A 19,687-nucleotide genomic window follows, 5' to 3' on the forward strand; every position below is an offset into this window, starting at 1 on the left:
GGGCGGGGCAGGGCGGAGCGGAGCGGAGCGGAGCGGGACTGGGGCGAGGGGAAGGGGCGGAGTTGAGCCTCTGAACCAGATGCGAAGACGGTGGGAGGCAGGCTTCTGAGGCTAGGTGCCCTCCCCCACTCACCGTCAATAAAGACGTGATTCTCTACCCGGCCAACTCCCATTGGCTATTCAAATAAGCGAAGAACCCGTGGACCAATGAGGTCCGGCCACGGCTTGGCGAGAGTCTTCTCTCCCTCCCTCTCCTGCCGCTATTGCTCTTTCGCTTCCCTCCCCGCCCCTCCTGGGCAGAGGGCGGGGTTCGCGGGGCCGGCGAGGGTATTGAGGAGAGTGCGGGCGGGTGGCTGAGGCAGCGGGCGAACAAGGGTTGCGGCGGCGGCTCTTACTGCAGCAGTGCCCCCGGGGCGCTTCTCAACATGACCGGCCTAGGGTTCGGTAAGCGCAAGGAGGGCGGGCGAGGGCGCGCGCGCGCGCGGAGGCGACCGTTGGGAGAGCGATGGGGGGGTTGGGAGGGGGGAAGCGCGTGCGGACTGCCGGCTTCATCCTCCGCCCCCCGCGGCCATTGTGGCTGCCGACCCGGCCTGAGGCGCAAGGAGGGGCCCCAGAATTGGGGGGTCGGGGATAGCGCGGGGCTAGACGGCCTGACCGCACGGACCATGCAGTGGTGGGGGGTGGGAAGGGGTGGGGGGGATAGAGTAGCTTATGAGGATAAGCTGAGATGGGGGCGGGGATGGGGCTGAGGAAGCCAAAAGCGGGGACTGGGGGTCTCGATGGTGGAAGGGGCCGTACCCGGAGTTTGTAGGAGAGTAAGAGTGTAGGACTTTGGGACCAATGCGTGGTGGGGAGGGGTTTTAGTCGGCTTGAGTTTGTACTTGGGGCGGGGGCCGGAGGACGTAGAGGAACACGCAGCGCCCCGATGAGGAGTGAGAACAATGCTAAAGGAGGAAGGATAACGCCGGAGGCCCCTGCATCGGGGTGGGGAGTGCTGTCTGTGAGCAGGGAGTAAGTAGGGGTTGGACTGGGGACCAGATCCACTGTGGCTGGGAGATGCTATGTGTGTGAGTGTGTCTGTGTGTGTGTGTGTGCGTGCGCGCGCGCAGGGCATGGGGGCTGGGGTGGGCCCCAGTAGTGAAGAACCCGTGTCTAGGAAGTTCTTCCTGTGGGGGAGGAAATGATGGCCGCGGGAGGGGGGCGAGGGGGGGGGCAGTCTTGGGTGGGCCTGGAGTTCTTTCCTAGGCAAAACTTTTGAGCACTCTGTGAATTGGAAAGGGGGCTGGGGAAAGCTTGATTATATTTCAGCTTTTGATGTGATAGGCCTAGTAAAAGTTTTTTGGTCTGTTGGGGAGGAGTGAAAGCCCCACTTATTTTGGGCCCCCGAGAACCAGACTATTGTCTATCGTTTCACTTAGGTGGGGGAGAGTGACTTATAAACTCATTCCTCCTTGCACTAAGTATTTGGAAGAATATGGTATATGAAGAATTGGTTGTGGGGTCATTTTGTTTATACTTTTGTTTTTGTTTATACATTTGTCGTGGGTGTACAAGGTAGGTTGGGGTACCATGCAGTTCTTCACAGATATATATTGTGTAAAATGAAGTATACTTATAAATGAGGAGAGTGGAGCCTTGGGTTCAAGGGATCCCCTACCTCTCTGGGTCCATCCCACATAATACTACATTTGAAGTGAAGGCTGGGTGGGAATTTGGCATGAAACACGTGAATGATAGGTATAGTTTCTGTTATGTACCTGTACTTAAATCAAGGGGTGTTTTTCCCTTTGTATCCCTAGATTAAAACACTACTTAGTACATTGGAATTGATTAATAAATGCTTGCTAAATAGAGCTAGGAAGGGACCTTGGAGATCATACACCAACTCCATCATTTACAGTTCAGGAAACTCAGACCCAGAAAGGTTAGGTGGCTTTCCCAGTGTCACAAGTAGCACATCTTGGGTTTATTAAATGCAGATCCTGGGATTCAAAATCTGATGTCTTTACCATTCAGTTGAAGAGGGTATCATCTGTATTAATTTAGTATATTTCCTTGAAAATCTCAAGGCTTCTAAGTAAGCAATCATCAAATTATGGATGGCTTTAGAATTCACACTTACTGGCAATGTGGAATTGTCCCTTCGCTGAGGCAGCATGGTGACATCCTTGAATGCAGTAGGAAAATAGAATCTACAGATGACCAGTCATCTGCTCATATAGATTCTAGACAGATAGTGAGATACTACCGATGGCATTTATCAGTGACTAAAAGGATGAAAATAAATTTAGAAACAGTATAGGTCAGTTTAGAAATTAACTTTTATTATCTTTGCTTTTATAGAGATAATGTGGGATTCTTTTGTTTGGGGGCCTGAAGTTATGGTCTAGGAATTAACCTGTGATAGTTCTCCCTTATATAATAACATTTTAATTTTTTAAATTCTGAACTTAGATACCAAAAAACTTGTTCTCATATATAACACAAAACCAAAACTATATGTGAAATGTGATTTCCCCATTCCACTAGCCTTTTAAAAAATATAATAAGTTGGGGCTTCTTGTGTTTGTGTGAATTGATTTTCTGATTCTGCTTATTTGTACTCTTTCAGTTCATACTACTAAGGATTCTCTAAAAGTATCTTGTCCTTTTTTATGGCTCAATAAAATTATATTCATATCTCATGATTTGTTCAACCATTGATGGGTACCCCCTTAGGGTCTAGATCTTTTCCCACTTTTAACAATATCTCCAGAATCAAAAAGTTTGTTGAGCTTATTATTTCTTCCCTGGTCTTATTTTCCGTTTTTATCCCACCTCCTTCTTATTCCTGTTTGTTTCCTTGTGTTTTTACATCAAACTGTGTGTGAGTTCAACCTTCCTCTCTCCTTTTCAGGTAAGAGTAAGTTTCTTTTCATGCCTATCCCATCACCTCCATTTTTATATATTCTCCAATTTTGAGAGAGCAAATTATACCCCTTTCTTCCTCTCTACGCTAGTGTATTCCTTTTATCCTCCATTCTCTTGTCCCTCTCTGGGCAGCTAGGTGGTGAAGTGGATAGAGCACTGGCACTGGAATCAGGAAGATCTAAGTTAAAATCCAGCCTCTGACACTTGACAGACTACTAGCTGTGTGACCCTGGGGAAGTCACTTAACCCTGATTGCCTCAAAACATCCGGAGCCATCTCCAGTCATGCTGATGTATATCTTGCCCCTGGACCCAAATAGCTCTTGAGGAGAGAGTGAGGCTGATGACTTTGCACAGCCCTGCCTCAGGTAAATCCAATTAGGTGCAAGTCATGACATGACCCTGATGTCATGGTCCTCTTCAAAAATTAAGGACAAACAACAACAGTCTTGCCCCTCTTAAAACCCTCAGAACAAAACCAGTCCACCCCCAAATCTTTGTTTTTCTTACTTAACTTTTAATTACCTTTGGAAACATTAAGACTGACGGAGGGGGCAGCTAGGTAGCACAGTGGATAGAACACCGGCCCTGGAGTCAGGAGGACCTGATTTCAAATTCGGCCTCTGACACTTGACACTTCTAGATTTGTGACCCTGGGCAAGTCACTTAACCCCAATTGCCTCACCAAAAAAAGACTGAAGGAACACTTGTTCCTTCCCTCTCTTCATTATAATGTTAGCACTGCATCATCATACAACCTTTTCCAGTCGCTCAAATAAATATACCTTTTGGTCTATTCATCAGAAGTGATTGAACATCCTCTCTTCCACTGAAGATCTGCTTTTTTCTCCAATAGGATTATGTTTAGCTTCACAGGTCAATTTTTCTTGATTGTAAGCTTATATCTTTTTTCTTTTGTAATACTCTTAAGATCTCAATGTGATCTTGACTGGTAGCTCAAGACTTAAACTGTTTTCTGGAAGGCTCGCAGCATTTTTTCTTTGACATAGGAGCTCTTGATTAGGGCCATGGCAGTTCTAGGTCTTGGTCATTTGTATTTTGAGGTTTCTTTCTATCTTCATTTTACCCTCTGGTTCTAATAGGTCTGAGTAGTTTTCATTTATGACTTCTTGAAATTCAGTGACCAAACCTTTTTTTTTTTTTTAATCATTGTTTTCAGAGCATCTAATTAATGATTCTTAATTATTAGTTGTCTTTCATGTCAGATATCTCAAATTTTATTTTTTCAGTCTTGATTTGTCCTAATTTTGGCTGTCATGGGGTCATTGATTTCTGTCCTAGTTTTCAGGGAGTCCATGTCTAAGCTATTTTTTCTCTTTCTAATTATTTGCCCCAGAGCTTTAATTTCACTTTTTCTAAATATTTATGTAGTCCTTGTAGAAAATCCATTTTTTCATTTGAATTTATGCTTGTTATTGTTACAGTTGCTTTTCTTTTTGTACATCTCACTGTCTTTCCAGTTTTAGTTCCTTAACTTGGGTTTTGAGCAGGATCAGATTCTGCCTCTGCTTTATCTCTCCCTGAATCATCAGGGTTTCTTTCACTGATCTCCACCTTCTGGGACCCTCTGGGTCATCGGTGGCAACTCAGAACATAAGTGCTAGGGAACTTGGAGACTCTGGGTACTTGAATTGCCTTGGTTTAACACTGCTTCAGTTTCCAGGGTCTTCACCTTGGGACTTTCAAAGGAGTAGGGGGCAGCTGTTGCTACCTCCAGACACAGACCTGTCAGCTACATGTTATTTTGGATTGCAGTGGAAAACTACCAACTTGTTTATTGGTGCTGGTGCTGGTCTTGGCTTTATAGGTGGCCCCCTTTGCTATTGTCCATGGTTCTTCTGGTGGACATTTTGTTATAGTCCTGCAGCATAAGAAGTAACTTGCTATATTTTCTTAATGGATTCATTATTTGGTCTCCTGTGAATTTCCGTTTTTGCTAAAGTAGGTGTATATAAGCTGGTCAGTTTTCCTTCATTTGCACAGTGATCTCGTCTAGAAGTCTTTATGTAATTTCTAATATGTCTTTTTTTTTTCTTTTGCAGGGCAATGAGGGTTAAGTGACTTGCCCAGGGTCACACAGATGGTGTGCATCAAGTATCTGAGGTCGTATTCGAACTCAGGTCCTTCTGAATCCAGGGCCAGTGCTTTATCCACTGCGCCACCTAGCTGCCCCCTCTAATATGTCTTACATAATACCTTTTAAGTTACTACTGTAAACTCAATGAGTTGTCAAGAATGTAGGGAACCTCATTTTTCAGGAAAATGACATCGAACTACTAAAATAGCTGCTCTCCTGGAATTATATCAGTAATGCCATCATTGAATAGAATGGCTGGGGTGCAAAGCACCTTCAAAAGGATAGTCCCTGCAACTCCAGGATTTTACTCCTGAGGTGTAGAAGTGATAAGAGGACCCGCAGTTTTCTACCACATGCTTAAACTTACAGATCGTCTTTGAATGGGGATATGTCGCCATGACTTCTAATCCACAGAGTAGATGATTAAGCTTATGTGTCGCTTGAAAATAGAACAGAAGTCCAAAGAGGTTTATATATAAAGCACATCTTGCTTTGCGGCATATTTATCTCAGGAGCTTGATGTATTTCAGGGGATGGTTTGAGAGGAAGCAACTCTAAGCTAGTGCTGACGATTAAGAAAAGCTATTCTCGGGGGCAGCTAGGTGGCACAGTGGATAGAGCACCGGCCCTGGAGTCAGGAGTACCTGAGTTCAAATCCGGCCTCAGACACTTAACACTTACTAGCTGTGTGACCCTGGGCAAGTCACTTAACCCCAATTGCCTCACTTAAAAAAAGAAAAGAAAAGAAAAGAAAAGCTATTCTCAGTCATTGACTTAGTAAACATCTGGTTTCTACTGTGTACATTGTTCTAGATAATAAATATTATATACAAGTCCTTGGGGAACAGCCTAGTTGGGATCCGGTTCAAAGATCATAGTACCGGAGAGATGAAAAACAAAGGATTATGAAGAAAATGGTATTTGAGGTGGATTTTGAGAGGATACCTTTATTAAGGAGATGTGAACCACATGATATGAACTTCATCTTCCTATTCCATACCTCAAAATCCCTCTACATCTTTACCTATTCTCCTGTCTTGAAGAAAGAGGGACCAGCCATTCTCCCTGGGCCCTAGATCCCATCTCCAGGAATTTCTTATCTTTAATCTTTCATCTGACAGTTCTTTCCTGCTGGCTTTGTACATGGCCAGATTTATTTCATTCTTTAAAAACTTTCAGGGGGCAGCTAGGTGGCGCAGTGGATAAAGCACCGGCCCTGGATTCAGGAGTACCTGAGTTCAAATCCAGCCTCAGACACTTGGCACTTACTAGCTGTGTGACCCTGGGCAAGTCACTTAACCCCATCGCCCTGCCAAAAACAACAACAACAAAAAAAAACCTTTCAGTTGACACACTATCCCCTCAAGTTATTCTCTATATTTTCCTTTCACTACTGAAGTCATAGTCATTAATTCTCTATAATCTCTATTTTTTCACTACCTATTCTTCAACACTAGTTAGTCACTCTTCTGGTCCTACCACTCTACTTAAATGATCATTTAATTTCTTAATCTAATAGCCTCTTTGGGGGGGGGGCAGTAAGTGACTTGCCCGTGGTCACACAGCTAGTAAGTGTGAGGTGTCTGAGGCCAGATTTGAACTCAGGTCCTCCTGAATCCAAGACCAGTGCTTTATCCACTGAACCACCTAGCTGCCCCCTCTAATAGCTTTTTAATCCTTATCCTCTCTGGAGCTTTTAATACTATTGACTAACCCTTTTTGGACACTTTTCTTTGGGTCTCTTCTTGTCTGGCTGTACCTTTGTTGGATCATCATCCATCTTTTTGCCCTCTTAAGATAAGTATTTCCTAAGTCACAGTCTTCCATTCTCTCAGATAATTCCCATGTATATGATTCTCAGATCTATATAACCATTGCTAATCCTTATCCTGGATTCTAGCCACAGGTCTGCCACTGCCTTACAAAATATTTCTTCCCATATGTCCTGTAGGCATCTCTTCCTCAAGGTGTCAGAAAGCACAACTCATCTTCCTCTCACCTAAACTCATCCTTCCAAGCTCTTTCCTGTTTCTATTGAAGGTATTGTTTTTCTTCTGGTCACCTGTATTCACCTACATTCTTATCCTCAGAATTACCCTTAACTATTCTTTCTCCCTTACACCCCATCTCTCATCACATTGCGAAATCTTTTTGATTCTCTATCCACAATATATCTCTAATCTGCATCGGTTTCCCTTCTCTTGACTCCCAAAGTTCTGATTCTCATCATCATTGGCCTCTACTGCCATGCTATCCTGGCTGTCTCTCTCCTTCTAGTCTCCTCTCCTAGTCTGTCTTCTGCACAGCTGACAATATTTCTAAACTCATATCACTTCTGCCCAAAATCTCTCGTGTCATTCACCCTGTTGCCTACAGGATCAAATAGAAATGCCTCACCCTAGTGTTTAAGGCTCTAATATCTGTCCCCATCTACCTTTCCACACTTATTTAATACTACTACCCTTCATTTGCTCTGCATCCCAGTCATACTGGCGTCACACTCAGTCTCTTACTTCAAGTCTCAACTCAGCTGCTGCTTCCTAGGTTGAAGCTTTCTTTAATTTCTCCCTCCCCACCCCCATCAATTTGTTCAGTGTTTTCTTTGTATTATACTTGGTGCAAGCACCTAGAAGACAGATAGACTGTTACATCTTTATAATACTAACCCCTGGCATTCATTATACCTTAATATTTTTGTCAAGAGAAATGGAAGGAGGCCATTCTAAGAAGAGGGAATGAGTCCGGTTAGAGGAATGGAAGGATCCTGGTAGATAGACAATACAGTCTTGTACGTCAGGAAGACCTGAGTTCAAATTGGGCCTCAGACACATACTAGCTGTGTGAGTCTGGGCAAGTCACACTCTGTCTGTCTGACTTTGCTCATCTGTAAAATAGGAATAATAATAGCAACTAGCTCCCAGAGTTGTAGTGAGGATAAAATAAGATAATTTATTTATAAACCTTAAAGCCTTATGTGATGCTAGCTATTGCTATTACCATTATCTTTATTAGACTTTTTCTCTTCCTGTGTAAATACTTTTTCCATTTATCCCATTCATTTTCCCACACAAAAGGCAGCATCATGTAATGGAAAGCACAGAATAAGGCAGGAGCTGAAAAGAACTGAATTTTTAACTTGGCTTTTTCATTTATTGTTGAGTGTAACAGCCTTTCTGGGCTTTGATTTTCTCATATTGCTTATTTTGTAAGCATGTTAAGGAGGAACAAAAATGAGATGATATATGAAAACAAAATAACAATCAGCACAGAAGAAAATGGTATAAGGAGTAAGCTTTTGAATATATATGATCTAAAAGGGTTTCAAAGCCAGTTGTTTAGCACTCAAGTCTTTTGCTTGAGAGATTTTTATAAATGGTGGTAGTGGGGCAGCTAGGTGGCACAGTGGATAAAGCACCAGCCTTGGATTCAGGAGGACCTGAGTTCAAATCTGGCCTCAGACACTTGAAACTTACTAGCTGTGTGACCCTGGGCAAGTCACTTAACCCCAATTGCCTCACCAAAAAAAAAAATAAAATAAAATAAAATAAATGGTGGTAGCTCTCAGGAACTCATTTAACCAGTAGTATAGCTGTAAAATTTATTGTCATTTGTAATGTATTTATGAAAAGTCTTTTCAGGGTTGTTCTAGAAGTAAGCAAGCAGGGGATCTTGTAACTGTATAAAGCCAGCACTGGGGGGAAATGGGAAATAGAAGATTAACCCCTCCAAACCTTTTTGATGGTATGGTTGTGTTTTTGTTCTAGGACTGATAAGCTGTGCCTTCTTTCTGGGTGTGAGTGGCTTATATTCCTCTAGTGATGATGTGATAGAACTGACTCCTTCCAATTTCAACCGTGAAGTTATTCAGAGTAACAGTTTGTGGCTTATAGAATTCTATGCTCCATGGTAAGTGTTTATATATTATAGTCATAAGCAGTGTGATATCAAATTATTGCTATAAACTTGAAAAAAATGAGGGTTGTGACTTGCCATGGGTCACACAGCTAGTAGGTGTCAAGTGTCTGAAGTCACATTTGAATTCAGGTCCTCCTGAATCCAGGGCCAGTGCTTCATCCACTGTGCCACCTAGCTGCCCCCAAAAAATTATTAATATAATAAAAGAAAATTGATTGATGTTGGATTATTTGGTTGCTTACCTAAGGAGAGGTTAGTGGAAGAAAATTGGGGGAACTGAGTGAAATTTAAATGATTAAAGATAGTGGAGAGGATGGCGGGGCACAGTAAAAATGAGTGTTTATTTTAGATGAAGATTAAAAAAAAACCAACGGAGGGGCAGCTAGGTAGCACAGTGGATAGAGCACTGGCCCTGGAGTCAGGAGTACCTGAGTTCAAATCTGGCCTCAGACACTTAACACTTACTAGCTGTGTGACCCTGGGCAAGTCACTTAACCCCAGTTGTCTCACTTAAAAAAAAAAACAACGGAAATAATTGTGATGATATAGAATATGAACTTTGTTGCATAAAAATGTATAATGGTACTCATCCATTATGCCCAAATGTTTATGGACAAAATAGACAGAATCATGAATTACTTTTTCAGTTTCTTTAAGCAAATTGTTTACTAAAATATACTTTCTATTTGCTTGTCTTACTCAACTTAGTATATGGTTGGTATAAGTTGAAAGTATATAGGACTCAAGGTTTTTATTTTAGATCAAAACATAATTTACCCAAAACAAAGAACCTCTCCAAGGGAGATAGAAAATATTTCATTAATAGCTTGTCCTCAGTAGCTTTGTGGATAGAGAACTAGCCTAAGAGTCAAGAAAACCTGTATTAAAATTCTACTTTCTAATAATATATATATTATATGTCTGTGGGCAAATCACCTCTCAGTCACCCCCAGGTAATTCTCTAAAATGGGGACAGCTGTAGATCTGTGATAATAGGGGTTTTCTTACCTAGGAGAATCCTGCATTCATGAAACCACCCAGGTTTTGGGGTGGGGGGTGGAGCTGGCTAACAAACTCTGGTCCCATATGTCCATTTAGTGTAACACCATACTAGCACTTTTTGAGGGGATAGGATGTACTTTGTAAAGGGATTTTTTGGAATGTTTGTATTATAAAAGAAAATATCAGTGTATTAAAGTAAAATGAAATCTCAAGTTTTTAATATTTCTTTTTAATAAAATTCCATAATTTAAAATTTGGTAGGATGGAAACTATAGGCATTTAGCTTTAAGATTACTTTGTTTACTTGGGGTATTAAAATTTTTAAGGCTGGGGGCAGCTAGGTGGCACAGTGGATAAAGCACCAGCCCTGGATTCAGGAGTACCTGAGTTCAAATCTGGCCTCAGACACTTGACACTTACTAGCTGTGTGACCCTGGGCAAATCACCTAACCTCCATTGCCCTGCCCCCCAATTTTTTATTTATTTTTTTTTAAGGCTTACTGGGTAAAACCATATTTTTTAAAATATCAGTTGGGCAGCTAGGTGGCGCAGTGGATAAAGCACCGGCTCTGGATTCAGAATACCTGAGTTCAAATCTGACTTCAAACACTTAATACTTACTAGCTGTGTGACCCTGGGCAAGTCACTTAACCCCAATTGCCTAACCAAAAAAATAAAAATAAATAAAATATCAGTTAAAATGCTCTCATGCAGAGTGATTTTATTTAATGAATTAAAACAGCATGGTTAATAGTTACATATAATGTAGATGAATTACCTTTCTCTCTCTTTTTCTTTTTTGGTGAGGCATTTGGAGTTAAGTGACTTGCCTAGGGTCACACAGCTAGTAAGTGTTAAGTGTCTGAGGCCGGATTTGAACTGAGGGCCTCCTGAATCCAGGGCCAGTGCTCTATCCACTGTGCCACCTAGCTGCCCCAATGAATTGCCCTTTTGAAGAATATGTATTTTAATAAATCACGTGACATTAAAACTGTATAGTAATTAAGAAAGGAACTTCAGTATCCAGCGCTGCATAAGGAAAATTGTTAATAGACAAATATAGGGAAGCTCTATGATTTTATCTTTTTGTATAGGAATTTCCTCCATGGAGTGGTTTATGACTGTACAAAAAGTCTTAGTGCTGGAGATGAATAGAAATTAAGGGACTTCCCCAAAATCTCACAGCTATTAAGTGTTAAGTTTTGGAATTGGTATTTGAACATAGGTCTTAAAGACTGAGCCATTGTGCCAAGCTGCTTTTATAATACTACTGTTCAAACAATTTACCATTTTAGTAATAAAGCATATGTCAGTAGAGATTTGAGTAACATGATCAAATTAGAGATTTTGCTATTTACATACACTGCACATTATAACATCTTGATGTGCACAGCTGATATAATCTAACAGAACTAGAGATATTGTGATCCTGTTTGGACACAGGTATTTACATAAATCTCACATAATTTTGTAAAATTTTACTCCCCTAATGTGCAAAAGTATATTATTTATAAATATATTTTAAAGCCTCATCCAAAGATATCTTTAGATATTTGGCATTTGTGCTCATTGTCCATCAATAAAGGATAATCTTGTATGTTTTGAGACAGTGATTGTACATAAATAAAAGATTAGGATTAGAGAATACAAATAATTCAGAGTACACTATACCATGTTTCTGGGCTGAGGCTTCATTTTAAATCTATAACTTTTTTAAAATCATTACTTCTATTACAGGTGAACATCCCATATCATTTTTCTGTTTTAAATATTATTTAACCAATGTAAATTAATTTTTTAAAGTTTAATCCTCACTCACTCTTCCCACTCCCACAAAACCTACCAGTTGTAGAATACTAGCCTGAGAATATTTGGAGTTTTGGGAGCAGCTTGGTAGTGCAGTGGAGAAAGCACTAACCTTGGATTCAGGAGGCCCTGATTTCAAATCCAGCTTCAGACACTTGACACTTAATAGCTGTGTGACCCTGGGCAAGTTATTTAACCCTCAATGCCCTGCAAAAAATAATAACAATAACAAATAAATGAGAATATATGGAGTTTCAGCTCTGCTGTTCAGATTTCTAGTTTTCTCATTCTTATTCAAACCATTTAGACAGAATTTAGCATTATTCTCATTGAATGTTAACCAAAAATTTGAAGTTTAATTGTTTCTGTGATTATAAGTAGGGATTTAAGTAATCTAATCTTTGATTTTCCTACCCTTCTGCCCTCTCTCTTCTTTCCCCCATAAAGGTGTGGTCATTGCCAAAGGTTAGCACCAGAATGGAAGAAAGCAGCAACTGCATTAAAAGTAAGTGTCAGCCATTCTCAAAGATATTTAAAAGTATGCTTTTTGTGCTTTTGCACTAAAAAAATAAGCAGATTGTATGGGTTTAATCTGATAGGAAACTTTGCAGTAGCTATGAATACCAAATTCTATCAATTGCATAGTACAGTTTGAATTTATTGAAATGTCACGCCCATGTGCAATCCTTAGGAATTAAATTTTGTTTTCCTTTCCGCCTTTGATTATTGTTGATTTATCCCTTACCTTATAATTTCCTCTTACCTTATAATCCGTTTACTATTTCATCCCTACCCTCCTTTTCTTTCTTGCCTTGTTTTGGTTCTCAATACCTGTCACTTGGACTTTTGAAGTAGTTTCTTAACCATTCTCTCAAGTCTCTCTGTTTTAATTAAATATGCAAAAAAGTGTAAATTAATATTCTAGTAATCTAATTCATCCTTTATACTGCTATTAAAATTATCTTCCTGATGCACAAATTGAATAAATGCTTATATATTCCACTCTTGGGATGGGGGGAGGGGGCGGCATTGAGTCAGATCACCTAGTTATTAGTATCCTGTCTATGATATTTACTATCTGTTTGACTTTGGTCAAGCCACTTTTTCCAAGCTCTAGTTTCCTGATTTCTAAAACAGAATCACAGTAATAATTACAACATCTTCAGAGGATTTGTGAGGAAAGTTCTTTGTAAACTTTAAAGAACTGTCATTGTTATAGTTGTTTTTGTTCATCTTAACCACTGGTAGACTGTAAACTCTTTGAGGCAGGTCCTATCATTTTTTTTTTAATCTAAGCATATGTAGCATTGTACATTGCACATATTGAGTCAAGTATATTTAAATGATTGAATTGTATCAACTGTAGAATATAGCTATGCCATTTGGTTATACCAGGAGAAAATGGGAAAATTTTAAATAATCTACTTGTAGCTTTACCTCTGTGGACCTGCTTTTGGTTCTCTTCCTCATTTACTCAAGTGCTGAGATTACTTTTAGATCCACACTCTCCTTACTGGACTTTTCCACTATTTTTTATTTTGTTTTACCCCCCAGAATGGTCCCAATGAACCAGATTTCCAAATGGGTAGGGAAATGTGTATACTGTAAAGTAAATTGATACATTCTGTGACAGTTAAAATAATTACTATAGGTACAAGTTTGGGGTAAGTTTATTATCAGTTTATCAATTTCTGCCAGTAAGGGATTAACCAAGGTTCTCCTTAGCTTCTTATTGCCCCAAGAAGGCACATGGCTACCTGTCCAGATTTTTTTATCCCTTTTTGATAAGAGGTAAGTCTGTAGCCCTCTCCCTCAGACCAAAGACTCCCTCCTCATGGTCTGAACTTGATTCATATACCCTTCCACTGTAGGAAGTCCATCACACAGCAAACAAATCTAATTGGTTAGCATTATTCAAATCTTAATTTGTTGACATGATTTGAAAGTGGGTTATATTAAAATGAAGTCCAAGGATGACATCAGAGAAAGGAATGCAAGACCACCACTCAAGCTGGTCAGAGCAAAATAGTTTCATCTAGGTGTAGTTTCATCTCATCTGTAAAGTCCTTGGGCTGTCTAGACAAAAGAATCTCCATCTTAAAGCTCTTTTTGTGAGCTTGGAGTTGGGGTGGGTTTGACCTACATAAGGTGATAGAATCCTACATGGCAGGGAGGTGCTCAGACCTTGAGTGGGGGAGGGACAAAGGACTCAGAAAGAAGGGGAAATCTCTAGGTCCTTAAGATATTGCTTATGAATAATGATTTCCCACAACTCAAGTGCATAGCATTTATGATTCTGAGAAATTTGACCAGGCAAAAAATATTGTGGGGAGTTTTCAATGTTATTATATGTAACTTAGAACTCTGATATTACAACTTGGTTTTTTTGTTTGTTTTCCCTTTTTTTTTTTTTTTTTTTTTGGTGAAGTAATTGGGGTTAAGTGACTTGCCTAGGGTCACACAGCTAGTAAGTGTTAAGTGTCTGAGGCCGGCTTTGAACTCGGGTCCTCCTGACTCCAGGGCCAGTGCTCTATCCACTGTGCCACCTAGCTGCCCTTACAACTTGTTTTTTACCTTTATTTAAGAAGTTCTGAAATTTATATGATAAAAATTCAATTTTGAACAAGATAGTGAAATCATGCTGTTGCCTCTGACCTAGGAAACCCAGGAAAAAAAAGTCTTGGTGAAGTGAGTACAAAATAATGCTTATTTTGTGTGACCCTGGGCAAGTCACTTAACCCCAGTTGCCTCACTTAAAAAAAATAAATAAATAATGCTTGTTTGAATTTCAACAGGATGTAGTGAAAGTTGGTGCAGTTGATGCAGATAAACATCAGTCCCTAGGTGGACAATATGGAGTCCAAGGATTTCCCACTATTAAGATCTTTGGATCCAACAAAAATAGGCCTGAAGATTACCAGGGTAAGAATTTATTTACCTACTTTTCCCTTTTCTGACTTTTCTGTATAGTGGTATTTCTTTGTTTCAGTTTAAACCATATTTTAAATAACCATTACATTGTCATTGGGAAATTCATGGCATTAGATTTCTGAGTACTTCCCACTTACTTGCTACTTGTGTCATACTCCGAATGTAAGATGCATAATGTCCCCCTACTGATGCCTCTCTGTGTGACTACCTTGTTACTCCCCCTGCTGGGGACAGAAGGAATTAGCATATGGATAAAAGGACATCTCTTTTCAAAGACCTAGAGAGCTTACAGTCCAAACACCCATGGGGGGGGGGGGCGTATTTGATAGTAAAAACAAAATACTGTTGGAAGGTAAAGCAAGAAGTTATGAGAATTATCAGGGAATAGTGGCATTTGAGTTGGACTCTGAACAATGAATAAGAATTCAACATTGGAGGAAGGGAAAGGAGGCCATCCTAGACATATTCAGTAAACATTAAGTGCCTACTTTCTGCCAGGTATGCTTGAAGAATTGAAACATTTCCTGCTTTTTGAAAGCTTGTGTTCTTTTGACTAGAAATAGATGAAAAAATATAAAACATACACAGTAATTTGGGGTAGGAAGGAGACTAGTAATTTTCTATTTTTTACAGGAGATGGCACTTCATCTTGTCTTGTTTTAGACACCACTATTTGTTACACTTAATTGTACATATTTGTCTCAACGGTTTTGTTTTCCGGTTTATTTCCTTTTCTTATCTCCAGTAAGGTTGAGGGTCACAGGGTGGGGAAAATTGGAAGGGGGAAAAATTAGTGCTTGATCATGTAAAAAATAAATGTTGAAACTGCCGTTCAAATTTTTTGACCATTTATTATTCAAATGGTGTCTCGCCTTGTGACTTTTTTCTTTGAAAGGATAAAAAAAAAATGAAAGGATAGGAAGAAAATAGGAGAAAGAACAATACTTTGCATAGTACTTTTTACAAAAATAACAATTGAGACAGTAAATTAGATTTGGTTTTATTCATGATTTTTTATTTTATTAAAAATAGGACCAACAAACAACTGAGCTTTAAAGAATTTAGCATCTTATAGTTTTTTTCTACTTCAGAAAAAAAATAGATAAAATATAGTGGAAAACTCATTGGTGTAATTGTTGAAAAACGCATTTTTTCCCCCAGAAAAAGAACTCGGAAGGGCAAGCAATATGCTCAGCATTGATTAGTTGAAATAGCAGTAGTGTATGAGACAATAAACTTTTGAGTTATAATCCTAGGTCTCTCAGTTCCCTCATTTTTTAAATATAAGGAGTTTGGAATTGATGACTTGTTTCATTTCCTTACATCTGTTAAGGGCTAAAATTCTAGCTAAACTGTCTAAAATATCTAATGAGTGGTCGCCAATAAATTATAAGCTTTAGCAAGAGTTAGACTTTTAAGCATTTATTAAGGAGAATAAGAATTTGGTAAAGAGAGAGAGAAAGGCCTAGATTCCTATCTATTAAAGGGAGAGCACATTTCTAGCTCCGCTCTCCACCAGAGTCCAAAGGGCAGAGCGCGAGAGTGAGCGCCAGTCTCTTCCTTCCTCCTCCCACTAGCCTGCGTCACTTCCTGACGCCAAAGAAAAGACTCCTGGTCTTGCCCTCAAAGACCTTGGCTTCATGGGCAGAACTCTTCTACAGTAAGTCTCCAGCAGGTGGCGTCATTCCAATTGTTACACATCTCAAAAATTCATTGAAACTTTTGTCTCATATTACTTTCTCTAATTGTTCTCATTTCTAAGTTAGCTCTATCTTTGGATTTTAGTTGGTAGTGTTTTTAGAAGATCATCAGTTTGTAAAAACAAGATTTACATCAGAAGTTATGCTGTGCAGGGGCTTTTATACTGTCACAAGACTAATAAGTAAGCTAAGCAGAATCCCAAATGCTCTCTGGAGCAATAGTTGAAAGTATTTTTTTAAGCAGCATGTCATTTTAACATACTGCTACATTATTAATCCAATCAGCATTTCATAACACGATATTATGCATTTAGTACATTTCTTTGAATCTTGGATTCAAAGCCATATGAACTGGCTGCTATTTTCTCTCAGTTGTTGGTTGTTCGGTAAGGAATATCAAGCAAAAATATGCTACATTATGGATTTTAGCATTGTAGCCTTATTCAAACCCTTTTTCATTTTTTGTTTTTGGAAGTTTAAAATCTCCAGGGAATTCAGTCATACTCATAATTACCATTCTTACACTTTAAGGTAAGTCCTTAACTGAACTACAGTCTTTAAATGTATTAGAGTTTATTCTACAGACTGTTACGGCAAAGTCCTTTTTTAAATTTTAAAAAGATATCGGTACTCTATTGAATTTTGCTATTTGGGTGTAACCATTTTCTTCTTAAAAACTTGCTATGAGATAGTTTTCATGTATTATTTTTACTTTGCTATAGAATTTTGAGAAAGGGGCTAACTTTATGAAATGTATCAAGTGCCTTTTTGTAGAAGGATATTCTATGACACTAATATCCATAGCATGTTGAATTATCCGCAAAAAAGCAGCCACATTGTACAGTTGAACAGTTTCAGTAACAGCTTGGTCAGTTTCTTCCTAATATCCAAGTATATAGCCCGGGAGACAGTCTCCTTCATAGAATTTAAAGCTGGAATGGGTCTTCGGGAAGCTGGTAGGACTCCAGTGCCCTTCATAATTATCCCCTTTAACACCTATGAAGGCTCTTTAGGAATTGATATATCGTTGTATTAATTGCACTGACATTGTTGTATAATTTTCTAACTCTTTTTCCCCTAGGTTAAATTACCTGTTCTCTTCTAGGTGTTATTGGGAAATGGTAGTTAAGATAGCAATCTCTAGAAGTGCTAGAGATTTTAAAATTTCTTTTGTCTAATAGCAGTAATGACTATTCCTGTTAGCATATTTCTCACTTTTAGATTATATTTTGATTGACTACATCTTAAACTAATCGACAATAAGGGACATCATCGGTTTTATTTGTTTTTATATGATACGTGAGCATTAATCATCTTACATTTGTTTTCTCTTAGGTGGTAGAACTGGTGAAGCTATTGTAGATGCTGCTCTTAATTCTTTACGACAACTGATAAAGGAACGCCTTGGTGGAAGAAGTGGTGGATATAGTTCTGTAAGATTTTCTAGTTATTTTTGGTAACTTTTAAACAAAGTTTTATTGATGCTATTTTGTTTTACATCCATCACTTCCAAATAGCTCTTCATCTCTTCATCTTTACTAAACCAACCCCTCATTCCTTATTAGTTTTCCCTCATACACCCCCCCCCCCCAGTTTTTTTTTAAATACTACTTCCACTAACACTTCCACTAACTACTTCTCTTGTTAATCTACTCTTCACAAATTTAGCAATACTTCATGGCAACTGTATCTAACAGCATATTCAATATTGTATACCCATAGTCTTCCATCCCTCCATCAGAACTTAGGGATCCATTTCCTCATCTCCTCTGTATCCAAGATCAACCAAAATAATTATTCAAGGTTCCAGGTCTTTAACTTCATTTGTTTGTTTCATACACATTGTTGTAGTCATTATGTTCATTGGTTTCCTACTCATTTCATTTTGCATCACTTCATCCAGGTCTTCTGTGTTTCTTTAAATTCCTTACTCCTCACTTCTTAGAGTGAAATTATATACTACTGCCTTCATATACCACAATTCAAAGAGGGGGAACCATTTTTAAATTGTCTTTGTTTCAAGAGAGTATGAGAGCATTAAAGCTTCTCCCAATATATATGGAAGAGTATTGTGCAAATACATTTCTAAGAGAGAGTGTATGGTGCAGTTTTTAAAATTATATTCTATTATGTTTTTAATACACTGGAAAAGCTTTTGTTTTTATTCATTTTGCGCTTGAATTGCAAAATTAAACCAAAGCTTTTAGGCTATGTGAACATTTCTTAAGCTTAGATAAGGAATTTCATTCAGTGCCCTAAATCTTATTCCCAAGTTATAACTAAGGTTTGGATATATTTTAATTACAGAGTCGAAGTGAAGGTTCAGGCAAGAAGGATGTGATTGAACTGACAGATGACACTTTTGATAAAAATGTGCTTGACAGTGATGATGTTTGGTTGGTGGAGTTTTATGCTCCTTGGTGTGGACACTGCAAAAAGTAAGTTAGTTTTTACCTTATTTTTGTTTCAGGCTTAATCTACTCACATAGCTCAGATCTAAAATTTCTTACTCAAAAAAATGTAGGACTATAGTGATAGAGGACTCTATCACATTAGCCAATAAAATGAATAAGAGGTATGTAGCATAAGGAGTGGGATGGTGCATACATATGAGTGGAATATGGAGTCTGAAAGGAATGCACTTTGAATTTTGTGTATCTTTATCAGGGGACTTAGAAAATGGGGTGTTATTTGGGGAATAGAGTAGCTAAAAAGGGTTATTTCCAAGGTCTGCCTCATCTGAATTGTATAAAAAGAGAGTATAAAAGCAAATATTATCACTAATCATTGAGAATGAGGTATAATATAAAGATATTTTATTCCTGTAGCCTAGAACCAGAGTGGGCAGCTGCAGCCACAGAAGTAAAGGAACAGACAAAAGGAAAGGTGAAGCTAGCTGCTGTAGATGCTACAGTAAATCAGGCATTAACTAGCCGATATGGGGTGAGTATATTTTAAACTTTAACTCTGATTACAGAATCATTAAAGAGTAAGAGTTAGAAAGGACTTTAAAAACCGTGTATTCCAAATTCTTCATTTTAAGGGTGAAAAAACTGAAACCCACAGATGTATGGTGTTCATGGCTAATAAGAGCTGGGAGCTTGAAATCCAAGTCTTCTAATGTAGTCTAGTACTTTTTCCACCATGCTTCCCTCCACCTTCACTTTTTATACAGCATATTTGCCAGTGAAAGATGGAAAATATCTACAAAGGTGGTTTTTATTTATTTTATTTTTTTTTTTTTTAGTGAGGCAATTGGGGTTAAGTGACTTGCCCAGGGTCACACAGCTAGCTGCCCAGTTTTTATTTATTTTTAAGTAAATCTT

The 19,687-nt window shown here is 38.8% G+C and overlaps 1 protein-coding gene across 1 annotated transcript in view; it reads left to right on the forward strand.

The window, feature by feature from the left end:
- The first annotated feature begins 278 nt into the window (after positions 1-278).
- The window catches only part of PDIA6 (protein disulfide isomerase family A member 6), a 42,313-nt gene continuing 22,904 nt past the window's right edge, over positions 279-19,687 (forward strand). The window contains exons 1-7 of the mRNA XM_043984407.1: positions 279-444; positions 8,772-8,913; positions 12,178-12,235; positions 14,526-14,652; positions 17,697-17,794; positions 18,669-18,799; positions 19,190-19,304. Coding sequence (XP_043840342.1) covers positions 426-444; positions 8,772-8,913; positions 12,178-12,235; positions 14,526-14,652; positions 17,697-17,794; positions 18,669-18,799; positions 19,190-19,304 — 690 coding nt within the window. The 5' untranslated portion in view covers positions 279-425. The remainder of the gene's footprint in view (positions 445-8,771; positions 8,914-12,177; positions 12,236-14,525; positions 14,653-17,696; positions 17,795-18,668; positions 18,800-19,189; positions 19,305-19,687) is intronic.

The sequence above is a fragment of the Dromiciops gliroides genome, chromosome 2, assembly GCF_019393635.1.
Source record: "Dromiciops gliroides isolate mDroGli1 chromosome 2, mDroGli1.pri, whole genome shotgun sequence".
In the NCBI taxonomy this organism is placed as follows: Eukaryota; Metazoa; Chordata; class Mammalia; order Microbiotheria; family Microbiotheriidae; genus Dromiciops; species Dromiciops gliroides.